The sequence below is a fragment of the Sarcophilus harrisii genome, chromosome 4 (genome assembly GCF_902635505.1).
Source record: "Sarcophilus harrisii chromosome 4, mSarHar1.11, whole genome shotgun sequence".
Taxonomy (NCBI): Eukaryota; Metazoa; Chordata; class Mammalia; order Dasyuromorphia; family Dasyuridae; genus Sarcophilus; species Sarcophilus harrisii.
Window position 1 is genome coordinate 117,628,945 of NC_045429.1, and position 21,886 is coordinate 117,650,830.

The 21,886-nt window shown below is 51.0% G+C and overlaps 2 protein-coding genes across 2 annotated transcripts; one reads left to right on the forward strand and one right to left on the reverse strand.

The window, feature by feature from the left end:
* Window positions 1–406: 406 nt before the first annotated feature.
* On the reverse strand, window positions 407–9,127 carry NDUFS2 (NADH:ubiquinone oxidoreductase core subunit S2). The gene is made up of 14 exons (XM_023503372.2): window positions 8,927–9,127; window positions 8,096–8,202; window positions 6,149–6,339; window positions 4,809–4,929; window positions 4,471–4,583; window positions 4,192–4,266; window positions 3,892–3,969; window positions 3,659–3,744; window positions 3,294–3,413; window positions 1,787–1,916; window positions 1,368–1,463; window positions 1,097–1,180; window positions 891–948; window positions 407–765 (listed from the first exon to the last, which is right to left on the reverse strand). Exons 1-14 carry the CDS (start codon window positions 9,019–9,021, stop codon window positions 728–730), a joined length of 1,392 nt encoding a protein of 463 aa, XP_023359140.1. The 5' UTR covers window positions 9,022–9,127; the 3' UTR covers window positions 407–727.
* A 1,298-nt stretch (window positions 9,128–10,425) lies between these two features.
* Window positions 10,426–21,119, forward strand: ADAMTS4 (ADAM metallopeptidase with thrombospondin type 1 motif 4). The gene is made up of 9 exons (XM_003769651.3): window positions 10,426–13,882; window positions 15,032–15,355; window positions 15,498–15,630; window positions 16,939–17,109; window positions 17,365–17,651; window positions 17,816–18,002; window positions 18,350–18,525; window positions 19,127–19,302; window positions 19,432–21,119. The coding sequence occupies exons 1-9, from the start codon at window positions 13,259–13,261 to the stop codon at window positions 19,856–19,858; spliced, it is 2,505 nt and encodes an 834-aa protein (XP_003769699.1). The 5' UTR covers window positions 10,426–13,258; the 3' UTR covers window positions 19,859–21,119.
* The last annotated feature ends 767 nt before the right edge of the window (window positions 21,120–21,886 follow it).

Consider the following 21,886-nt stretch of genomic DNA (forward strand, 5'->3'; position numbering starts at 1 on the left):
GCTTTCATTGTCCACTACAGCGCAGCATCAAATTCTGTGTACAGGAGGGGGACACAGCCCTTGGGCTATAGATGGTCCCCAAGGGTGTCCCACATCCCTTCTCCCTGCATTTCCTGCACCTACACAAGGTTTAGGACACGGGAGTTACAAGAATAGAAATTCATGGCAGGACGCTAAAGCAGCTCTGCAAGGACAGGAGAGAAAAGGGGAACAACAGAGGAGACAGGGAAAGAAGAAGTGGAAAGAGCATGTGGTAGGGGCAAGGGTGGTAACAGAGATCTGAGGCTGATGATGGGTGGGAAGCAGGGGTTGAAAACGCCCCTCAGCCCTCTCTCTGCCCTTCCTCCTGGCAAAACCCATTTATTTCATAGGCAAAATAAAGAATAGAAGGATAGAAGAAGCTGGACTTAGGGACCGCAGAACGGCTAATTTATTGTCATTTCCTTTTTCTTAGCAGAAGCACAGCCTACTCAGTGCACGCGCCACACACGCACGTACACACACACACACACACACACACACACACACACAACACTCTCTCTCTCTCTCTCTCTTTCTCTCTCTCTCTTTCTCTCTCTCTCTCTCTCTCTCTCTCTCTCTCTCTCTCTCTCTCTCTCTTTCTCTCTCACTCTCTCACTTTTTCTCTCCCCCTGTCTTTGCCCTCCCATTTCCCTCAGGAGATGGTAATCAGTGAGGACATAGCAGAGAGAAGTTGTTGCTCTCCTGCTCATCGATCTACCTCTCCAAATACAATGTCCTGGGTACCTGGAGGGTAGAAAAAAGAAACACATGTCTACAGGGGCCATACGAGGTCTTTCCATTCCCTATGTTCAATCTCAGTTCTCAAGCCAATGCAGGTCATTATGCCCACCCACCCAAAGGCACCATACCTATGATTGCCACCACATCTGCCAGCATGTGCCCCTTAGACATCTTATCCAAACCAGCCTGGAGATGTGGAAAAAAAAAAGAGAGAGAACATCAGATGATCAATACTTGGAGTGGAATCAAGAAAACAAACAGCACTGAGGGTTTGTAGGGAGTCAGCCCTCATAGGCCTTAGGCTCTAGGAATACCTGGGGCTTATTGTTCTTACCAAATGAGCGAAGCCAGGGGCTTTGATCTTGCATCGATAGGGGCGGCTACTGCCATCAGAAACCAGGTATACTCCAAACTCTCCCTGGGCAAAGAGAGTGCAAGGGAGAAGTCATAATCCTGATTCCCCCAAAAAAGCAAATTCCTGCTCATTTTCTGTTGCTCTGATCTTTGTCACTCTCATGTTTGTTTTCTAATATAATCGGCATTCATTCATCAAATGCCTACAGGGTGCCCATCACTGAATCTTCTCCTCTATGGCCATTCCTCACCTTCGGTGCCTCGATGGCAGTATATGTAGCACCTGGTGGAACCTGGTAGCCCTCAGTATAGAGCTTGAAGTGATGGATTAGTGACTCCATGGAAGTCTAGAGAAGGAAGAAAGAGCAGTGAAAAACTCAGTCAATCATAATCAAAGAGCTGAGTGCCCTTTGAGGAGAACCCTATGCATAAGACCTACTGAAACAGGGAAGCCACCCACCATTCCCTAATAGGATAATCAGTACCCACAAACAAAGTGCAAGTGTAAACACAGAGAGCAGAGTATACAGATGAGACATCAGCAGAGAAAAAAGCTATGTCAGCCTTCCCAAGCTGATGCTTTCAGGGGCTGAGATGGCTCTGAAGCCTGCCCCATTTCCATCCTTTCTCTGATCTCCATTCACCTCCCAGACCACTTCCCATCCCCAACCTTCATCTCTGCCCGTTTTGGTGGCGACACTTTGGCATCATCCACTTTGATCTCCCCAGGAGGCATCTTGTTAAGACACTGATGAATAATCCGGAGAGACTGGCGCATCTCTTCTACCCGACACAGGTACCTAACAGACACAACAGAGGTCAGCGACCTGCTCTGACTGGACAAACCAGCTGACTCCACCCAGTAGCTGCTCTCTGCCTCATGTCCCAGAGCTCTCTACCTCTAATTTTTTTCCTAGTCTGAGTTGACACATATTCCAATCACCCTCCAAGACCCCTCCCCATTGGTCTTCTCTTTGTTTCCTCTGATTACATCCTAAGGAAGCTGTAAGTCCCAATCCACCAAATAGAGGACCCTTCTATCAGGCCCTCTCCACCCATGCTGATCTAGGTCTGGCCCCAGATCCAGCTCCGGAGGAGACAGTGAGCCTGGGGATTGTGCACTGCCCACCTTCCCCTAAATCCGGCTCACTAGTATATCACGGCATCACCTCCCAATGTCATAGTTCTCTTAGAGAAAAAAGGACAAACAACAACGATGACACTAATATAATACTCTATAGTTTGCAAAGAGCTTTATATTTCGTATCTCCTGTGACCCTCATACAACTACTCATTGAGGTAGGTGCTGCTATTAAGCCCATTTTACAGATAAGGAAACTGAGACAAAGGGAAGCTAAGCATCTTGGCCCAGAGTTGCTAAACACAGTTTAGCTAAACATCTGGGGCAGATTCATTTCAGGCCCTCTGAATTCCCAGTCCAATTTTCTAGTGCTAGCTACAGATGAATGATCTCTATGATGTCAATGGAGTACAAGTTCTCTGGAGGTAGGGATAAAGTAGCTGCTCACTAGGTACTTGCTGAATCCCTGGAGTTACCCTAAGATCCTCTCAGACGGTACTAGAGGGCGTTCAGAATCCTATGAGCAGATACAAAACAGAGGCTGGAAGATTGGACACAGACTCAAGACCGTCCCAATTCTCTGGCCAGTACTCCAGCCAATGGCCCTTTCTAGGATGGAGAAAGCAATGGTAACTGGAGGGGACTGTGTGACAGAGGAGGAGGAAGAAACTAAGAGGCAGCAGACTTGGGATTTTGTAACATGGACCCCTCCAGCTCTGTGAATTCTGAAGAAGCCACAACTTCTTCAGGTCTATTTCCTCATTTGTGACATGGAGACTTTACCCTGACAACCTTCCAAAAAGTGAACATGCACATAAGAAGACCCTGGAAATGATAAAAATCAGTGGACTAGGAGTAAGAATTAGACTCTGATCCTTGCTTGGTTACCATTAACTATCCCAAGAAAGTTTACTCATTAGCTTTCTTAATGTAAAATAAAACTCCACCAGCTAGACCTACTCGAGGAAGTGTGATAGGGAGAAGAGAATGCAGTGCTTGACTGAGGTCAGACCGAGTTCAAAAATTCTATACAAGTAGCAGTTGCTGCATTTACGATTGGAGAAAGGACAGGAGTTGGAAGGTGGCTCTATCCTACCTGTCGTAACAGTCTCCTCTGGAACCTATGGGAACATCAAATTCCACTTGGTCATACACATCATAAGGCTGAGTCTTCCGCAGGTCCCACTGAATCCCAGAGCCTCGAAGCATCACCCCACTATCAAAGAGGAAGAAAGCGGAGGTTACATTCTGTACAATCAAGAAAAATGCTGCCACTCTCATGCTCCCTCCAAACTCACATGCAAGGTGAAGGGAAGCCAGAAGAGGGACACGACCACAAATATCAAGAGTACAGAGCTACCCTGGTCTCCCATCCAAAGAGACCAGTTTCTTCATTTCTGCGCACAATATGGGCCCTGCACAAGGGGTCTCATCTCTGCCCTGCCTTGCTCCACTACTGACCTGAAGCCATAGTTAAGGGCCTCTTCTGCAGTTACCACTCCAATGTCAACTGTTCGGTTCCGCCAAATCCGATTATTAGTTAGCATCTGCCACCCCAAGGAAAGAAGGGTCAACATTTCATTTCATACTAGGGCATCTCTTATTTTTAGACTCAAAGTCTAGTACCTTTCCACCCCACCTTGAGAAACTTTTAGTAGTGCCCAGGCAGGTTTCCCCTTTCCCCTTTATCTTACCTCTTCAAGCTCATCAATTCGAATAGAGAAGTTCTTGGCAAATTCATAAATGTCATCCATGAGCCCAAGGGGCAGATCCTGAGGGTCAGGTTGAGGCCATGAAATGAGGAAAAGGGACAATGATATATCAGAGAAACAAAGTTCCAAACGTCTTCATCCCTACCCATGGAATATTGGGACTACATCTAATTTCCCATTGTCTCCAGTCAGGGAATCTTAAAATACTATAGCCAGAGAGAACAAAGGTGAGGAATAAAGGGATGGGAGTATGGCAGGAACTATGGAAGGAGCTCTTCTTACCTGGTGCACCCCTCCTGGACGTATGTATGCTGCATGCATTCGTGCCCCTGACACTCGTTCATAAAACTCAAACATCTAGAGGGGACACATTGAAAATCAGCGATAAAGTCCTTGGCCCCCCAAGTATACCTGTAGCATTTTACTACCAAAAAAAGATAACTTCCAAAAAGCTGGTCCCCTGGCCATTATTCTGTATGTCAGGTATATTCTCCCAACCTCACACCCAGAACCCTTTTCTATACTTTTTTCAAACCACATCTAATCTGTGTCTAGTCATACCTTCTCTCTTTCTTCAAACATCCAGAAGAAGGGAGTCATGGCCCCAATGTCCAGGGCATGTGTTGTCAGTGCCATAATATGGTTCAGCAGCCGTGTAATCTCTCCAAATAGCACTATGGAGAGAAAGGGAAGAGGGAGCAGAAAAATATCTGAGAACTAAGGAATCAGAATTATCTCAGAAAAGCCAATGGGGCCTACTTCAGTCTGAGATGCTCAAGAACTCTTAAACATCGAGGAAGTATTGAATTCCTTCTATTCACTGCTCTCCAAGACACGTAAGGTAACAGGCCTAGGATACATCACACCCAGACTGGACACCCAAGAAGACTGAGACATACCTCGGATCCACTGAGCCCGGAGGGGAGGCTGGATGTTAAGTAACTTCTCTACAGCCAAGGAATAGCATTGTTCATTACACATCATGGACACATAATCCAGTCGGTCAAAGTATGGAAGGGCCTATAGAAGGAGGAAAGACACTAAGGGAAATCTTGCCATGTCTCATATCCTGCTACAGACTTCCTGTCTGACTGGGGCAAACACTCTTCTGAACTGGTTCCAGGAAGCAGGCCACACTTGTCTGCCAAGCCCTTTGACCACCTAGTAAAATTTAATATATTCTAATAACCTCCCAAAGAAGGAGGCAACTACATGGTATCTTAAACTTCCAAGTCATCATTTCTTTCCCAAGTCTAACAGAAGAAAAGAAATTAAACAAGTTGGAAGTAAGACTAGGAGGAAAGATCACAGAAATTGTCAAGAATAGGGTCAAAAGGGAATAGGGTCTTGAGAAAAGCAGAATATGTTCTGATTAGAGTAGCCTTTTTCCTAAGGTTAGCTGTCCAAGCTGTAGCTTCCAGGAAAAGGTGGGGCTTGAGCTGATCCCTTCAGGACAATCTGTTCTTTCTTGGCTAGCACTGTGACGTAGAGCTAGGCTAAAGAGTTTAACTCCGCAGATCCAGAGGCCAGAAACCATCATTCTCAGGCCTCTGGGGGAATCTCACAGTCACTATACTTGACCCCGTTACTGAACCACTAAGTTTCAGTTTCACAATCTTTCACTTTAGGACTCTTCCCTCTCCCTTCACATATGCTAAAGAGAAATAAATAAAAAAGTACTGGCTCCAGCCTCAAACAAAAATCCCTGACTCTTACCACTTGGTTGTCATAGTTCCCATTCACTCCTTCCTCCATCTCACAAGCCAGCAACAGCTATAACTTCTCTATCCTACTCATTCTGACTCACTGAACATTTCAAAAGGAAACACAAGCAGCTGGAAGATATAGGGATATCTAAACAAAAAAGATGACGTCTCTTACTTTGTCCCCTGCTCTGGGAAACCATCTGTGACGCACTGACCAGACTTGATATGACACCAAAGAAACTGAGGCACAGGAATAGGGAGAATGACAGCCAAAAGTTGATCAAGTAAATGACAGAATATTTTGGAAGTTCAGAAACATGGCTCCTACTTCTGAATCCAACCCCATCAACCATGGCAAAGCTTTCCATTATCCCCAAATCTTCCCATATGCCTTAATAGGAAAAAGGCACAAAGGATAGCTACCATGCTCCCTCACTGCCCGATAGCATCCATGAGATTCCTGGGGTGGTCAAAAATATAAATCTCAGAACCAAGACTACCCCGCATCTTCATGTTGTATTCACTCCTCACACCTGCAAGTAAGTCTTGTATTCGATGAGCTTTTCAGTGCCTCGGTGAAGCAGGCCAATGTGGGGATCACACTTCCGCACCATTTCTCCACTTAGTTCCATCACTAGTCGAAGAACTCCATGAGCTGCTGGGTGCTGGGGCCCAAAGTTTAGGGTCACATTGGCCACTTTTATGTCTTTTGGAGGGTCCACATCTGGAGGTAGGGGAAGGAAGAAGGTAGGGCTAGAAGGTGACTCCTATGGGATTCTTTCAAGGATTAAAAGGGTTTAACCTATTATTAGGGAGGTCCTGTCCAATATTAAACCCCTAGCATGTCAATTTTGTTGTTTTCCTCTTCTTATACTCAAAACACTCTGGAGTCAAAGGAAAGGAAAAGCCTTGGCTCCTTGAGGGCAGGGACTCTAAATCTTACTTTCCCTAATTTCTTATAGTGTCTAAGGTATCTAGTTCCAGGTATCAAAAATACTACTATGAAAACAAGTAACATGAGGGAAATAGAGTAATGTCAAAGGAAATCACATGAGGGAGAGGTCATTACAGGCTGAAGTATCAAAGAAGGTTTCATGAAAGAGAGAGTTTTTTACCTGGTCTTTGAAGGTCAGAAAAGCTTTAGATGGGACATGTAGCAGAGGAAAGACAAGGACATCAAGGAGCAGAAAGAATCAGAACACAAAATGGCATGGAGATAAAATTGTGAAAGGTGGTTTGGGGTATAATGAATATGGCAATTTGATTAGAACAGAGGTCATATTGGTAAATAATGAGAAGATTAAATTAGAAAGGTAGGTTAGATTCAGTTGGTGAAAAGCTTTGAATAAGAGGCCAGCCTTTATCCTGTGGACAATGGTAAACCTCTAAAGGTTTCTGAGTAGTAATGACATGGTAAAGATGGTAATTTCAGAAAATCAATGTAGTAACAGTGCGTAAGACAAGGAAAGACAGACTCAAGGCAGCTATACCAGTTAAAAAATTACTGAAATAATATAAACATTATGAGATAAGAATTTAAATTAGGCTGGCAGAAGTAGAAACAGAGGGTAAGAACAAAAGTAAAAGTGTGAGATGTGATGTAGTGGGACTTAATGAACTGGATGTGGAGAGAGAGGGCCAAAGTTTTGAACCTGGGCGATTAGAATGGCTGTATTTCTAACAGAAGAAAAAGGGATATAATAGACACCAGGAATGGGAAACATGAAACGGAATCAGGGGAAAGCACAGAAAGGAGTCTTAATAGCACCTCAAAAGAATAAAGAAGTGGGATTGGAGTTACAAGAGATAGTACATGGGGGAAAGAGAAAGGCAGAGTACCATGGTAGACTGAGCCAAAGGAATGTAGTAGCCATGGCACATAATATAAGTAGACTTTATAGGGAATATTTAGCCTCAGGGACATGACTAGGATTTCTGACAGAGCATGGCAAGGTGAGACTGCTCCAGACCTCTACAGAGGGTGGGTCTCAGGGGTTTGATACAACTTTTTAGACTGGTAGAACCTTCCCAGAGGGTGGGATCATGGATCTAACCTGATCTCTAATCAGAGCCTTCTCCCTGCCTGACTCAGATTAGCCTCTGCCAATCATATCTAACATTGAAGACCTCGCAGTAGGCTGAAAATAAAGTGAATCTGATGACATCTGGACATATAATTAGAAGTATCAAGCAGGCCGCTGGACTTGCAGGACTAGAGCTCAAGAGGGAGATTATTTTTAAAGAGAAAGTTTTTGTAAGCTTTTTAGTCAACAAACATGAGCTACTTTATGCTATGGAAATTAGACAATTTCTGAGAGGGAATATATAAAGGAGGGTGAAAGACGAATAAGAAAAGGATAGTCTTATCTCAAATGAGACAGACTCAACATTATTCTGATAGCAATTGAGGTACAAACAATCCTGGGTCAGTGACAAAGTTGGCGAGGGAGAGGGGCATGCTGATCGATCCTCAGACTCACCATTCCAGGGTGCGGGCTTCCAGAGGGCCGTTTCTTTATTTGGGTACATGACAGCCCCCCCAAACTGTTCCGCCCATTCCACATCTGGCTGCCACTGTCGCGCCCCTCTAGAGATCAGAAAGCGGGTCAGCAGGGAGGAAGGGTCAAACCGCACGTTCTCTGATTTTTCCTCTGCCACTTTGTATCCCTAGTCACTTGCACATCGTGCAACTTATTAATCAATAAGGGTTTGAGGAAGTAAACTGAACAAACCTGTTGAGGGCTGGACCTGATCATTTTTACTCCTTCCCCACCTCCAATTCAATGACAAGGAATCAAGTTTGATCCTGATTAATAACTGATTCCGACGGGCAGCTCACCCGTGACTCCTTGCCCAGGGAGGCTGTCCAAGGTCACCCGAGGAAACGAGCTGGGGACAGACAGACCCCAGCCTCCCGGCCCAACAGGGCGCACATCCCGGCCGGGCGGCGGGGGGAAGGGTGGAAGCCCCCGGCGCCGCCTTCGCTGGGCTAAGGCAGGGATAATGAGGCAGCTGCCCCCGGACCGTCTCAGGGACATTCGGGGGGCAAACTCAAGGCAACAGATGAAAGGGATCGGGGAAGCGGAAAGTCCACGGAGGACCCCAAAAGCACCCTCTCAACCACCCTAAAATTAGGGAAATCACCCAATCCAAGGGTTTATGGAAGACTGGGGGAGGGGCTGGGAGAGACGAGGTCATAAGTCTGGGTCACTCACTCCGAGGGTCAGAAGGCCCAGGGCAAAGTCCTCGGCCCCCGGAGGTCGGGGCAAGGGCGGGGGAAAACAGGACCAAGGCTTCCCGCTCCTCCTCACCTGCTGGGCGGTAGCGTCAGCCGGACCCCAGGGCCGGGCCGCAGCACGGGGGCCACCAGGGTCCGGAGTTGACCCAGAGCCCTCAGTGCCGCCATCTTGCTGCCGCTGCAGGCCCGTAGGAAGGACAACCGGGCGGAAGTAGACCCGACACGTCACTCCCTCGGCTTCTTATCACAGTTGGACACCGTGTAGACGCCATCTTGAAAGCTGGCAAAAGCTTCGGCGAGTGTCCGGGTACATCCGGGTTCCGGGACTTGGCTTCATTGCATGAGTCCGCTATGAGCGCCTTCCATTTTAACTGTGGGCAAGAATTTGGGGTCTTTGAAATACGCCCCCTGGTGTTGCAGCGAGCGCGCTATTTCTAAGAGCCTAGCCAATAGGGGGTGGAGAAGGGCGGAACATCTGTAGCTTAGAGGTACCATAGGGTATAGTGCAGACCGGGATGGTGGAGGAGCCGCTTGGGCTGCTGGGGAGGCGGATCCCCATCCCGGACAGTTGTCAGAAGCTCCTCCCCCTGCAGCTCTCCTCCATCTGGCCGCTCTCCCTGCTGAGGGCCTGCGGCCCAAGTGCGCTGAGCCCTGCACATCTGGGCCCCATTCGGGGAGCCCTAGGCACTCCCCCTCCCCTCCCCCATCGCCGGGCCGGAGGCGCGGGAGCCTGGGAAGCTCCCTCCCCAGCCCGATTCCCACATGTTCTGAATAGGGATGGGGGAGCCCAAGTGGGGAGGGGCTGGGGGTTCCCCGCCAAACACAAAGCAAAACAGGCGTGCGAGCCAAGGCCACCGGCATCGGGAGGGGTCTGGGGCTGAGGCCGCGGCGAAAGCGGCCTGGGAAAGGGGAGGCTGGGGGAGGGGCGCGCACCCTCTGAGTGACCCGGGTCCGGCGCCGTCCGCGCCCCCCCAGGCCAGGCCCTCTCTTGCCCTCGTGCTTCTGGCACGGCCCGTGCCCGCAGCCTCGGCTGCGCTGGCCCGGCGCTGGGAGGCTGTCGGGAATCCAGCCCTAATCCCGGCCCTGAAGGAGCGGGGACTTCCTTCCTAACCCCCTGGCGGCCGCGCCCTCGCCCGCCCAGAGCCGGGCCACCCCTTCAGCCTGGAGCTGCACCCCGGCCCCCGCGGGAGCGGGAGAGGGGGAGGGTGCGATTTACTGCCCGGACGGGGGCGGGACACGCGGGGTGGGGAGCGGGAAACCGAGGCACGGCGGCCTGCAGGGGCGTGTGGGAGCGCGGGGCGCCGCAGGTAGCTTCCAACCGTGTGGGGGGGCAGGGAGGGCGCGGGGGAGAGGCCAGACTATTGCCTAGGAACTGACCTAATCGGAAGCGTTCCAAAGGGTGGGGCCAGAGCCTGTGGCTATGGGAAAGGGCCTCGGCTGGGATCCGAGCTGGGAGGGGCGCGAGAGCGGGAGAGAGCTTCCCTGGGAGCCCACCCTGCCGCTCCGACACCTTCTAAAGGAAACTTTGCTCTCCAAAATGCGAGCGATGGGCCCGGGGAAGGGGAAGGGAACGGGGAGTGGAGCGGGAAGGAGCTGCAAATAAAGAGAGCGCTCTGTTTCTGGTCCTCGCTGGGCTCAGGAGAGACGGGGGCTAGCATCTGGGCTCCCTAGCCCTGGAGCGCCGATGGAGCTCGGGCGGGGGCAGGGCTCCTGGGGGGCTGCCCGGGACACTGAATCTTTTGTGCCATACCCAGGCTGCCACCGCCCGCTCCCCCTGCCATTCTGAGGCCCTTTGTCTTCAGCTGCTTTGTCACCCCCTTTGTCCTCCTCTCATGTTAAAGGGGTGGGGGTGGGGGGGCCCCCTGGGGATAGCGCCTCTTGCTCCAACCCCTTTCTGCCTCAGAACCTCAACCCAGGCTCCCTCCTTCTGCTTTTACCCCCCAGAGAGTCTCCCCTTCCCAACATCATCCGAGTTTGGTATATTAGGCAAAGGAAGGAAAAAATGGCTCATCAATGATACAGGGTTGGGTGGTACAGGAGGTGGCAGGCAAAATGGGCAGGTACCCTATAAGGTGGAAAGGGAAAAGGATAAAGGAAATGTCAGGGCAGGATGTGAGGTGAGGAGCAGGAGATGACTGGGAAGAGTGAATTAGGGGTATGAATGGGAGGGAGGGAGGAGGGTGTCTTGCTCCTGGGAAGGGGATTGGCAGCTCAATCCTTCCTGGGGATTTCCTGGGGAAAGGAGTGGTCATAGGGTGGGGGTGAGAGTAGGAATTGCCCCAAGTCCAGACTTCCAGTGACCCTGCTCTTCGGTTAGAAGTAGCCTTCTCCTATACTTCTCCCCTCCCCCAAGCCCTCCATCCCCTTACTACCGCTATTATACAAAGTTCCTGCCTTTCTCTGTGTGTCCATTTCCCCATATGTACAATGGAGATATCCTCTGGAGGGCAAAAAAGGAGAAGCCAATAATGATTAGGAGGCCATGAGTTCCCAGGGTTAGGGTGGGAAGATGGAAATGTTAGAAGCAGAGTCTTACGGAGTTGCGGATGTATGAGAATAGACAGATCTCTTGAGGGATGGCTGAGAAAGGCAATATGGAAAGAATATCGGATTTGGGGTCACATTAGACTCAAGTTGGGTTGGAGTCCCTGCTCGGATACTTAGCAGCTGTGTGACCTTAGAGAAATTGCATCCTCTCCGGGCCTCAGTTTGTGATCTGGGAGGTCCCTCCAATAGACTCAAACTCATTCTGTTAGGAGACAGGCAAACTCTAGAGAGTGATTGGGCTTGGGGCTGGGGGTGTGGGGATCGGATCGGAAAAAGATGAGAAAGTCTCAGGAGGTTAGGACAGGGACCCATGCTTCTGGGAGAGAGCAGGAGTGGGGCCAGGAGCCCTAGGGGAATTGACTGGGAGTCCGGCCAAGAGAAGGGGGAGCCAGGAAGTAGGGGGAGGACGTGAATTGAGGAGGGGGAGCCCTGGGGGAGAACGGAGGCGGAATGGCTGTTCCGGGTATGTATTGTGGGAAGGAGGGAAGCTAAGGAAAGGAAAGCCTGAGGGAGGGGGGGATGGTAAAGGAGAGGAGGTGGTTTCTGGCACAGGAACCCCTGCCCAGGCCCAGGCTGGATCCTCCTAGTACAAAAGGAAAAGTCATTAACTCCTCTTGTACTGCCCTGCATCCCCAACCCCTGCTCCAGGCATAATTACCCAACCTTCAAATTTTAAACTCCCTGGTCTGCCCACTCCTATCCCATCCCATTCATCCTCTCCACCATCCCAAGTGGACCATTCAGCATCCCTACACTTAAAACTTCCTTGCCCTCAACTCTCTGGAACTTCTCATGTGTTCCTCCCTTCAAGGATTTCTTTTGTTCTTCCTCCTTCATCCAGCTACTCATTCATCTCCCTCAGCTCTGAGACCCAGCTCCTGGGGAACAAGGGTCATCTTTAGGGAGTCCTTCTATCCCCTCCAGGATTAGGAATAAGAGATTTAAATGAGGGGAGTAGCTCTTCTCTGGGTTTTGGTTGTTATTTTGTTCATAATAGAGTCAGGAGAATTGTTATCCCCCAATTCCATTTCCCCCCACCCCCAGCCAGAGCTGTGATAAACTCCCAGAAAAGGAAAGAAACAGCTGAAGAGTTTGGAGTCAAATTTAGGAAAAGAGCTGTGTCATCAGCTGGTCGAGTGCCAGGGAATCTGACTGCTGGGGATTCCCCTCCCCCTACCCCACCCCCAATTTCCTTTGAAAACCTGGATTTTTGGAAGTAATGAGACACCCCATCTGCCTTCCCACCAAAGACCTCAAGCTCCAGCCTGAGTGGCTCTGCCAGCTCAGCCAATCCCCGCTCTTCACTGTACTTAAAGGCGCTGGCGGGGAGAGCCCGCTAAGGAGAATCCAACTGGGAGAGGACTGGGGAGACACCGAGAGATAGAGACAGGGAATCGAGAGACAAAGACCCAGAGAGAGCGGGAGGGAGGCAGGGAAATCCACACAGTCAGAAAGTAAGGCAGAAAGTCAGAGAAGGGGAGAGAGGACCGAAAGAGATATAGAAACAAAAGAAAGACACAGAAACAAAAGAGAGAGAGAGACGGGGAAGCCAAGGCATACAGAGATAGGAAAGGGCAGAGGGAGAACGAAGAACAAGGGGGAACCTCAGAGGAGTCAGTCCTCAGCTCAGGGGGTGTATTTGGGGAGGTGGCTCTCAGACTTGCCTCTCAACTCTTTGGGGAGAATTTCCTCTGTTTCTTTGGAAGCTCCCTGGTTCCTGTGCCAACCCTGCATCCTCCTCTGGCACAGGTCAGAACCCACAGGGGATTCCTGCTGAGAGGATCCTCCAACAACCAGGCAGAGGGAGTAACTGGAGCCTCGAAAACCCCCACTTTCTTCTAGCTCCTGCTGCAGTGCCATGTCCCAGGCACACACAGGTCCCAGGAGGGACTTAGGGGGAACTCAGCCCAGCCCTCTGCTTCCCACTCGATCCCAGCCATTTTCAAGGCTGCTACTTCTGATGTGTCTGCTACTAGATTTCTCCTTGTCTCTTGCCCAGCTGATGGGTCTCTCCACTCAGGAGGAGGAGATCGTGTTTCCCGAGAGACTCAATGGCAGCATCTTTCCTGGCCCCGGTTCTCAGGGGCTCCTGTTATATCGGCTGCCAGCCTTTGGGGAGACGCTGCTGTTGGAGCTGGAGCAGGACCCTGGTGTTCGGGTTGAGGGATTGACTGTGCAGTACCTGGGCAAGGCACCTTCGATGCTAGATGGGGCTGAAATGGGCACATATCTGACGGGCACCATCAACGGGGACCCCGAGTCTGTGGCATCTCTGCATTGGGATGGGGGAGCCCTGCTGGGTGTCCTACAGTACCGGGGGACAGAGCTCCACCTTCAGCCCCTAGAAGAGGGTGCTCCCAACTCTGCAGGGGGGAAAGGGGCCCACATCCTACGCCGAAAGAGCCCCACCAGAGACCAAGGCCCCATGTGCAACGTTGGGGCCCCGCTTAGGAGCCCAGGCCCCAGCCCTCGAAGAGCCAAGGTAGGCAGCTTCAGAGCCCCTGTGCATCCGCTCCACTATGTCTGTCCCACTGACCTCCATTCATCCTTTCCCCACCCATCTCCATCCCTGCCTGCTCCATTTTCCCCTCTCCCTTTTATTTTTTCTTTTTCTACTTGCCTTTCTCTTAGGACTCACCAGTCTTTCAGTTTGCCAAGTAGGCCCTGGGTGAGGACCCTTGGTATTCTTTTCACATCAGTCTGCTGACTTGTTTGCCTCCCTCCAAACCTCCCCAGACTCTTGGCTAGAAGGCGGCCGAGTCCAGCTGGTGAATTTGCAGCGATCATGGAAACTGGGGCTGGAAAGTAACCACACCTCCCTATAACTGGCCCTCAGGGCCCTTCTCTCCAGCATGGGGGAGTCCCAGATGGACAGTCACACTTCGACCCTCTTTCCCTGTCCCAGAACTTTACAGTTTTTTTGCCTGTACTGAAGAGGAATCTGAGACTGGCTCTTCTGTGCAAACCCCACTTCAGAAACTGAAGGACATCTATGATCTCTCTTTAGGTTGTCCCCTTCTCAACCTGGTAGACACTTGGTCTGTCTTTCTTTTCCTCCTTCCTTTCTTTTCTTCCTAACTACCCTTTTCCCTCCCTCCCTCCCTCCCTCCCATCCTCCCTCCCTCTTTCTCTTTCTCCTTCTAATCCAGACCAGACGCTTTCTCTAAACCCAGCCACTGCCGGATATCTGGCCCCAGCCCTGGCTGCTGACAGACTTGTTCCCCCACCACCACATAACACAGACACGTTGCAACTCAGCTTCTACTCCACTGCTTTCAGATCCTTCTCACAAACAGGGGGAGCCCCCCCATCTCCCCTTCCAGGCACTCTCAGCTGTTCTTTCCCCCTGAGGCCCACGTGGCAGGGGACGTGGCACCCCCTTCCCCTCCCTTCCCCAAACCGACAGCTGATGTCTCTGAGTAACTACAGTCGCCCCTTGGAGTTGGGTCGAGGAAGGGAGGAAGGAGAAAATCGAGATAAGAGCAAGGACTCAATGGGTACAGATGGGTCCCAAGCTAGTTCTTCTAATCTTCAATCCCTAGAGGAAAAGGGGTAGGAATGGGGTGAGGGGGGAGGAAGAAAAACTGGTGCATCAGGATTAAACCTTTCTTTGCTCTGCTTTTCTTCATAGCGCTTTGCCTCAGTGAGTCGTTTTGTGGAGACTCTGGTAGTGGCGGATGACAAGATGGCGGCATTTCATGGAGCTGGGCTGAAGAGATACCTACTGACTGTGATGGCAGCCGCCGCCAAGGCTTTCCGCCACCCGAGTCTCCGGAATCCGGTCAACCTGGTAGTAACCCGGCTGGTGGTCCTGGGGCCCGGTGAGGAGGGGCCTCAGGTGGACCCCAGTGCTGCTCAGACTCTGCGTAGCTTCTGTACCTGGCAGCAGGGACTCAACATTCCCGAGGACAGCCATCCTGACCATTTTGATACGGCCATTCTGTTTACTCGGCAGGTGAGCCCCCTGCTTCTCATTTCCCCAAGCCCTCCTATCCCATCATCCAGGCCTTTTGTACCCCTCCACTTCCAGCATCCTGGTACCCTAACATTTTAGGCTTGGTTTCCCGGCTCCTAAGGCATCTGCTGTACTTCCCCAGGACCTGTGCGGTGTCTCCACCTGTGACACACTTGGCATGGCGGACGTGGGCACCGTGTGTGACCCAGCCAGAAGTTGTGCCATTGTGGAAGATGACGGACTCCAGTCGGCCTTCACTGCTGCTCATGAACTAGGTGAGACATTAGAGATACTCCCTATGAGGGGGGCACCCTTAGGCCCTGACTTGGGCCTTCTTCTCTTTCCTTTCTGTTCTTACTTACTTGATGACCTTGTCAGTTCTCATGGGCTCAGTTATCATCCAGCAGCTAAATCCCACCTGCTCTCCTTCCTGAGCTTCACTCTAGCATCATCAATGCACCTATTAGACATTTCAAACTGTATTAGAGATATCTCAAATGCAGCCTGTTGAAAACTACTCCACCTCTCCTCCCATATCCATCCCCCTTTCAAACTTTCATATTACCTTTGAGAGCATCATTCTTTTTCCAGTCACACCGATTTGCACCCTGAATGTTCTCTTCCTCACCAGCCATGTAGCCAGTCAGCCCCCAAATCTTGCCATTTTAATCATTCTCTTCACCGTCTTTCACATCCTTGTCCCCTTCTCATCTTTCCCACAGCCCCTACCCTACCTCAAGTTCTCACCTCCCCTGGAGTCTCTCACCTGGACTATATCATAATGTCTTCTTGCCTGCTTCCTAGTCTCAGCTCTTCCTTCTCTAGTCCATCTTGAACAAAGTGATTTCCCCAACCTGCAGGGCTCACCATCTCACTGATCTACCCCATAAACTCCCATTACCTCTAGGGCCAAATTTAATCTCCTTTGAGGGCATGTCAAGCCTGTTTTGGCTAGGCTTCTTCCATCTGACTCTTTCCCCACATTCTTCCCTCCAGCAATAATAACTCACTCCCTGTTCTTCTTCTGTGATCTCCCAGTTCCTATTTCTGCGCCTCATGCCTGGGATGCACTCCCTCTTCGCCACTGAGTCTTTCTTTTTTTTTTTTTTTTAATTTAATTTAATTTTTAAAATTTTAATAGCTTTTTATTTACAAGTGATATGCATGGGTAATTTTACAGCATTGACACCGTTACCTTTCAAAGTTCCACCCAATGCCACTTGCTATGGCTTTCCTGAAGGTCTTCTCCTCTAACTGCAGGTGCTCCCCTTCCCAAAAAAGTATCTTCATTTTGTGTATAACTGAGTGTGTCACATGTTATCGCCCTGATGGGAAGCGAGGTTAAGGATTGTTTCTTTTGTGTTTTTAAATACCCGACATCTAATAAACTGAAGAATTGAAGACATAGGAGTTACAGATAAAGAGGGGGGAGGGGGGCAAGGGAGACACCGGAGGGCACCCAAGTGCCCTTAGACTTCCATGGTTCAGTAACTGATGGATGCTCCATTATCAGGACGTCCGCCTGGAATGGACGGGAAAGCACGGATGGGACCGGGTCGTTAGCAACATTTCTGTCCCCACAGGCCACGTCTTTAACATGCTTCATGACAACTCCAAGCCCTGCGTGAGTCTGAACGGTCCTGGGAGCTCTTCCCGCCATGTCATGGCCCCAGTTATGGCACACGTGGACCCTGAGGAACCCTGGTCCCCCTGCAGCGCCCACTTCATCACCAACTTCCTCGACAACGGCCATGGTCAGAACCCCATGTGACTCTTCCACCCATGGGCGAAAATCTGTGCCCCCCCCCCATCTCCTCTCAGTCCCTGCTGGGTAATCCGTGCTCCCTGAGCGAGACCCCCTCCTTTGCAGTCTGTGGCCAGCAGAGAGCAGAGCTGTCCTGAGCGCCCGTTGGCAGTGCTCGTCCTACACAGCGCACCCCAAGAAGCCAAACATCCCCTGCCTCCCAGGCCGCCCTGCTCCTGACCCTCCTACCCCCTTCTTTTCCCAGGACACTGTCTCTTAGACAAGCCTTCAGCCCCTCTGCGCCTGCCCGTGACCTTCCCTGGCAGGGACTACGACGCCGACCGGCAATGCCAGCTGACCTTTGGGCCCGACTCCAGACACTGTCCCCAGCTCCCCCCGCCCTGCGCCGCCCTCTGGTGCTCGGGCCGCCTCAACGGCCACGCCATGTGCCAAACTAAGCACTCCCCATGGGCCGACGGCACCCCCTGTGGGCCCAGCCAGGCCTGCATGAGCGGCCGCTGCCTCCAGAGCGCCCAGCTGCAGGACTTCAATGTAAGAGCAGGGGTGGGAACGGGGACTGGCCGGAGGGCAGAGGCGGGAGGACCAGAGGCAGGCTGAAAGGCCGGGGGCAGGCGGGAGGGCTGAGGGGAAGCCAGAGGGCCAAGGCCAGTGGGAGGCTGCATGGCTGAGCCTTGCTTCTCCAATCTCTTCCACAGACCCCACAGGCAGGGGGCTGGGGCTCCTGGGGGCCCTGGGGGGACTGTTCCCGGACCTGTGGAGGGGGTGTCCAGTTCTCCTCCCGTGACTGCACTAGTCCTGTGCCCCGGAATGGTGGCAAATACTGTGAGGGCCGCCGTATGCGTTTCCGCTCCTGCCATACCCAGGACTGCCCCACAGGCACAGGTAAGGGGTGACAGACACTGCTCAGAGGATGCCCTATGAACTCCAGAGACGGGGACAGCCTCATTCTGTGAAGGAGGATGGTGGGGCTACCCTATGGAACTCTGAGGGGAAAGGGGGAAGGTACATGGGAGAGCTGTGGGAGGGAGAGGAAAAGGGAGTCCCAAGACCTGCACCATGGCTGCTGGTGGCAGAAGCCCACTGAGTCTCAAATTCTGACACCACGTGTTCCTGGCGGTTTGTGGGGGGTGGGGGGGTCGGAAATAGTATTGGGAAGCAGGTGGGAGATGGGTAGGGGCCAGGGATGGGGGTAAAACTGATTATTTGTCCTGTGTCTTGGTATGCTACAGCCCTGACCTTCCGTGAGGAGCAGTGTGCTGCTTACAACCTCCGCTCTGATCTTTTCAAGAACTTCCCAGGGCCCATGGATTGGGTCCCCCGGTACAGCGGCGTGGCTCCCCAGGACCAGTGCAAGCTCACCTGCCAGGCCCGGGCCCTTGGCTACTACTATGTCCTGGAACCCCGGGTGAGGAAGGAGCAGGAGTGGGGGTGGGCAACAGAGAGCCTCAAGTCCCTGATCTCCCACCTACCCTAATCAATGTTATCCTATCCTATTTTCTGAAAGCTAAAAAGAAAAATCAGCATCATGGGCAGGCCATCTCTTGCCAGTAATATCTATTTATAGCCGCTTGGAGAAATAAACCACAAAGTACTGAGAAAGGCTGCTCACAAATATCCAACAGTCTTTGTAGCCCCAGCCCTTGACTAGGAATCCCATTTTTCCTTTGTTTCTTCTGCTCCTGGCTCCTCAATAGCTTCCACAATATGGAAGGCCAGTCTCAGAGTTATCTTAGTGTTACTGGTACCAAGTTGAGTACCCCTAAGTTTTACCCTCTTTTTACCACTAAAATTTAATATTTATAAGCTCTTAGCACAGTGCCTGGCACATAGGAGGCCCTATATAAATGCTAGGTGTTATCATTTTGTTGGCATGTTGGCTCCTTCCCTGATTGTTCCCTTAGAACATGTTCTTGAAGTAGTGTTAGGTCCCTGTTCTTTTCCCATCCCCAGCGGCCTCTCTTTCAGTCACCAGGGTCCCTTCCCCTCATTCCATCCCCTCTCCTCAGGTGGTAGATGGGACCCCCTGTTCCCTGGACAGCACTTCAGTCTGTGTTCAGGGCCGCTGTATCCACGCTGGCTGTGACCGGATTATTGGCTCTAAGAAGAAGTTTGACAAGTGCATGGAATGTGGCGGTGACGGCTCAGGCTGCAGCAAGCAATCCGGCTCCTTCAAGAAGTTCAGGTATGGGAAGGCGCCTTTTCCACCCTGGCCCCGGACTTCCTAATTGAGGGGGGGGGGCACAGTCAAAGCAAGACCCCTGTTTTTGTTCCCTCCCTTTCCCTAACTCTGTCTGCTTGCATCCTCCCCCAGGTATGGATACAACGACGTGGTCACCATCCCTTCAGGTGCTACCCACATCCTAGTGCGGCAACAGGGGGATTCTGGTCCCCACAGCATTTACCTGGCGTTGAAGCGCCAAGATGGCTCCTACGTCCTCAATGGGGACTACACACTGCTCCCGTCCCCAAGTGATGTGGTTCTGCCCGGAGGTGCCAGCCTCCGCTACAGTGGGGCCACTGCAGCCTCAGAGACCCTAACAGGCCACGGACCGCTGTCCCAGCCCATAACCCTGCAGGCCCTAGTGGTGGGCAACCCTCAGAACCCTCGCCTCCGTTACAGCTTTTTTGTGCCCCGGCCTGCCCCACCAGCCCCCCGCCCCACCCCAAAGGACTGGCTCCGACAGCGGGCACAAATCCTGGAGATTCTCCGGCGGCGCCATTGGGTGGGCAAGAAATAACCTCACTCTCCCAGGGGAGCAGCCCTGGGCACAGTGGGGGCACGCAAATGACTGCAGAGAGGGGGCTCTGAGGAGCTGCCTCCTACGGGGCACAATAGGGAAGTGGTAATTAAGGCAGGACCTACCCTTTCCCCCATCTTGCAGGCTGGTCCTGCCCTGGGCTACCTGACCGAGAGAGGCAGCCTGGCTACTATGTGACTGGGGGCTAGTAAGTCCAAGATGGAAGAGAGTCCCTCAGTACCCACCTGTTCCCTCTCCGAAGCTGGTCATAGGAGGTGGGGAGTTGCAGGGTGGGCCCCAATTGTATTTATTTGATATTTATTCATTGGTTTGTGAAGGGTTGGCACCAAGGGACAGTAGGGAGGGAGGGTAGAAATTTGTCCCTCTACACACAACACTTGCCCTAGCCAGGGGTCCAAGTGTTAGCGGTGACAGGTATGAGAGGTGTGTTTGTATTTGTGTGTGTCTGTGTGTCTGTATGTTTGTGTGTATTCCTGAACCACACCTCCTGTCTCCTAAAGGGGATGACAGGAATATGTGGCATGAATTATCATGTTTTCTAATAAATTTAACTTCATTATTTATTCACTGGGCAGCTCCTTTTGGGAGCTGAGGGCTACCACCCCTTCCCCTATTATGTCTGGAATTCATGGGGACTAGGACTTAAGGCTGGCAAGGTCTAGGCTTCTGTCCCCTTTCTTGCCCTCTTCCCCTCCCAGGGGACTACAAGGCCACAGAATTCCACCATGCTTCCCTTTAATTACCACTAATTATTCCCCCATCCTTGCTACTCTCCAGCTCTTCCTGTGGGGAAAAGCCCTGTCCTGGATGCTGAGGATGAATCCAGAGGGAGCAGAATCTGTGTATAGATTTAGTAGGAAGGAACTCAACATTTGGTACAAAACAGAATGATTAACACTGTTTATGGGAAATGCCAATTTGGTCGTAAAGACTGATACCAACAATACAAAGACACACAGGGGACTTGACTCAGGGGAGTTGGAAGAGGGCTTCCTCAGTAATTTATAAGCATGAAATAAGAAAAGCCAGCATTCAGGAGGCAGTGGAGGAATTGGAGAAGAAAGCATGAAATAGGAGTGGAGAAATAAATTGACCAGGACATAGTAAATTTAAGAAAATATGGAGTGAAGGAAATGGGTTAGTAGTACTCAGACTATGATTCTAGGGCAGGGGTTCTTAACCTGGAATCTGTGAACTTATTTTGTTTTTATTTTAATATTTTGATAACTGTATTACAATATAACTGGTTTCCTTTGTAATGGATGTATTTTATTTTGTACATTTTAAAATATTCTGAGAAGACCAAAGGCTTTCCCAGACTGCCAAAAGGGCTCATGACACACCAAAGAGTAAGACCTGTTGCCCAAGGGGAATCAAGGTGCTGTCCTCTAGAGATGGGGATAGGGAAGGCTGACTGGAGAGATTTCAGAAGATACAAATGAAAACAGAAATACAGACAGAAACAGAACAGAAATATATGCAATCTGAGGCTCTGATTCATGGTAATATAAATTGGTTGGATGGTACTGTGCCTATGATGAGTGGAGGGAAGAGAAATAAATTATTTGTGTGGGAGGTAGGGGCCAATTGGATTCAAGTGACTTGTACAAGGTCACACAGCCAGTAAACATCAGAGGCCCAAACAGTTACCTTGCTCCAGAGGAACCTATGGAGAGGTGATATAATGTTTGCATACAAAGATAAAGACTAATATTATAATAATCAAACTTGCAGAATGAGGTTTGATGTTCTCATGATTACACCAGAAGGCAGTCCTGTAAACAGAGGACTTGTGTTCCCTGTTTCCTTATCTTTTCATTCCTCTTATCTTCCTCCCTTCCACACACTCGATGATCCAGACGTGTCTCCGTGACTTTCCACAGGCTCTTTTACATGCCTAGAATACTCTGCCCCACCCGCACCCCCGCCTCCAGCTCGTTTGTCTGGCTTCAAGCCTCAGCCCAGAGTCCATCTGCTGCAGGCATCCTGTCCCATTCCCTACAGCTG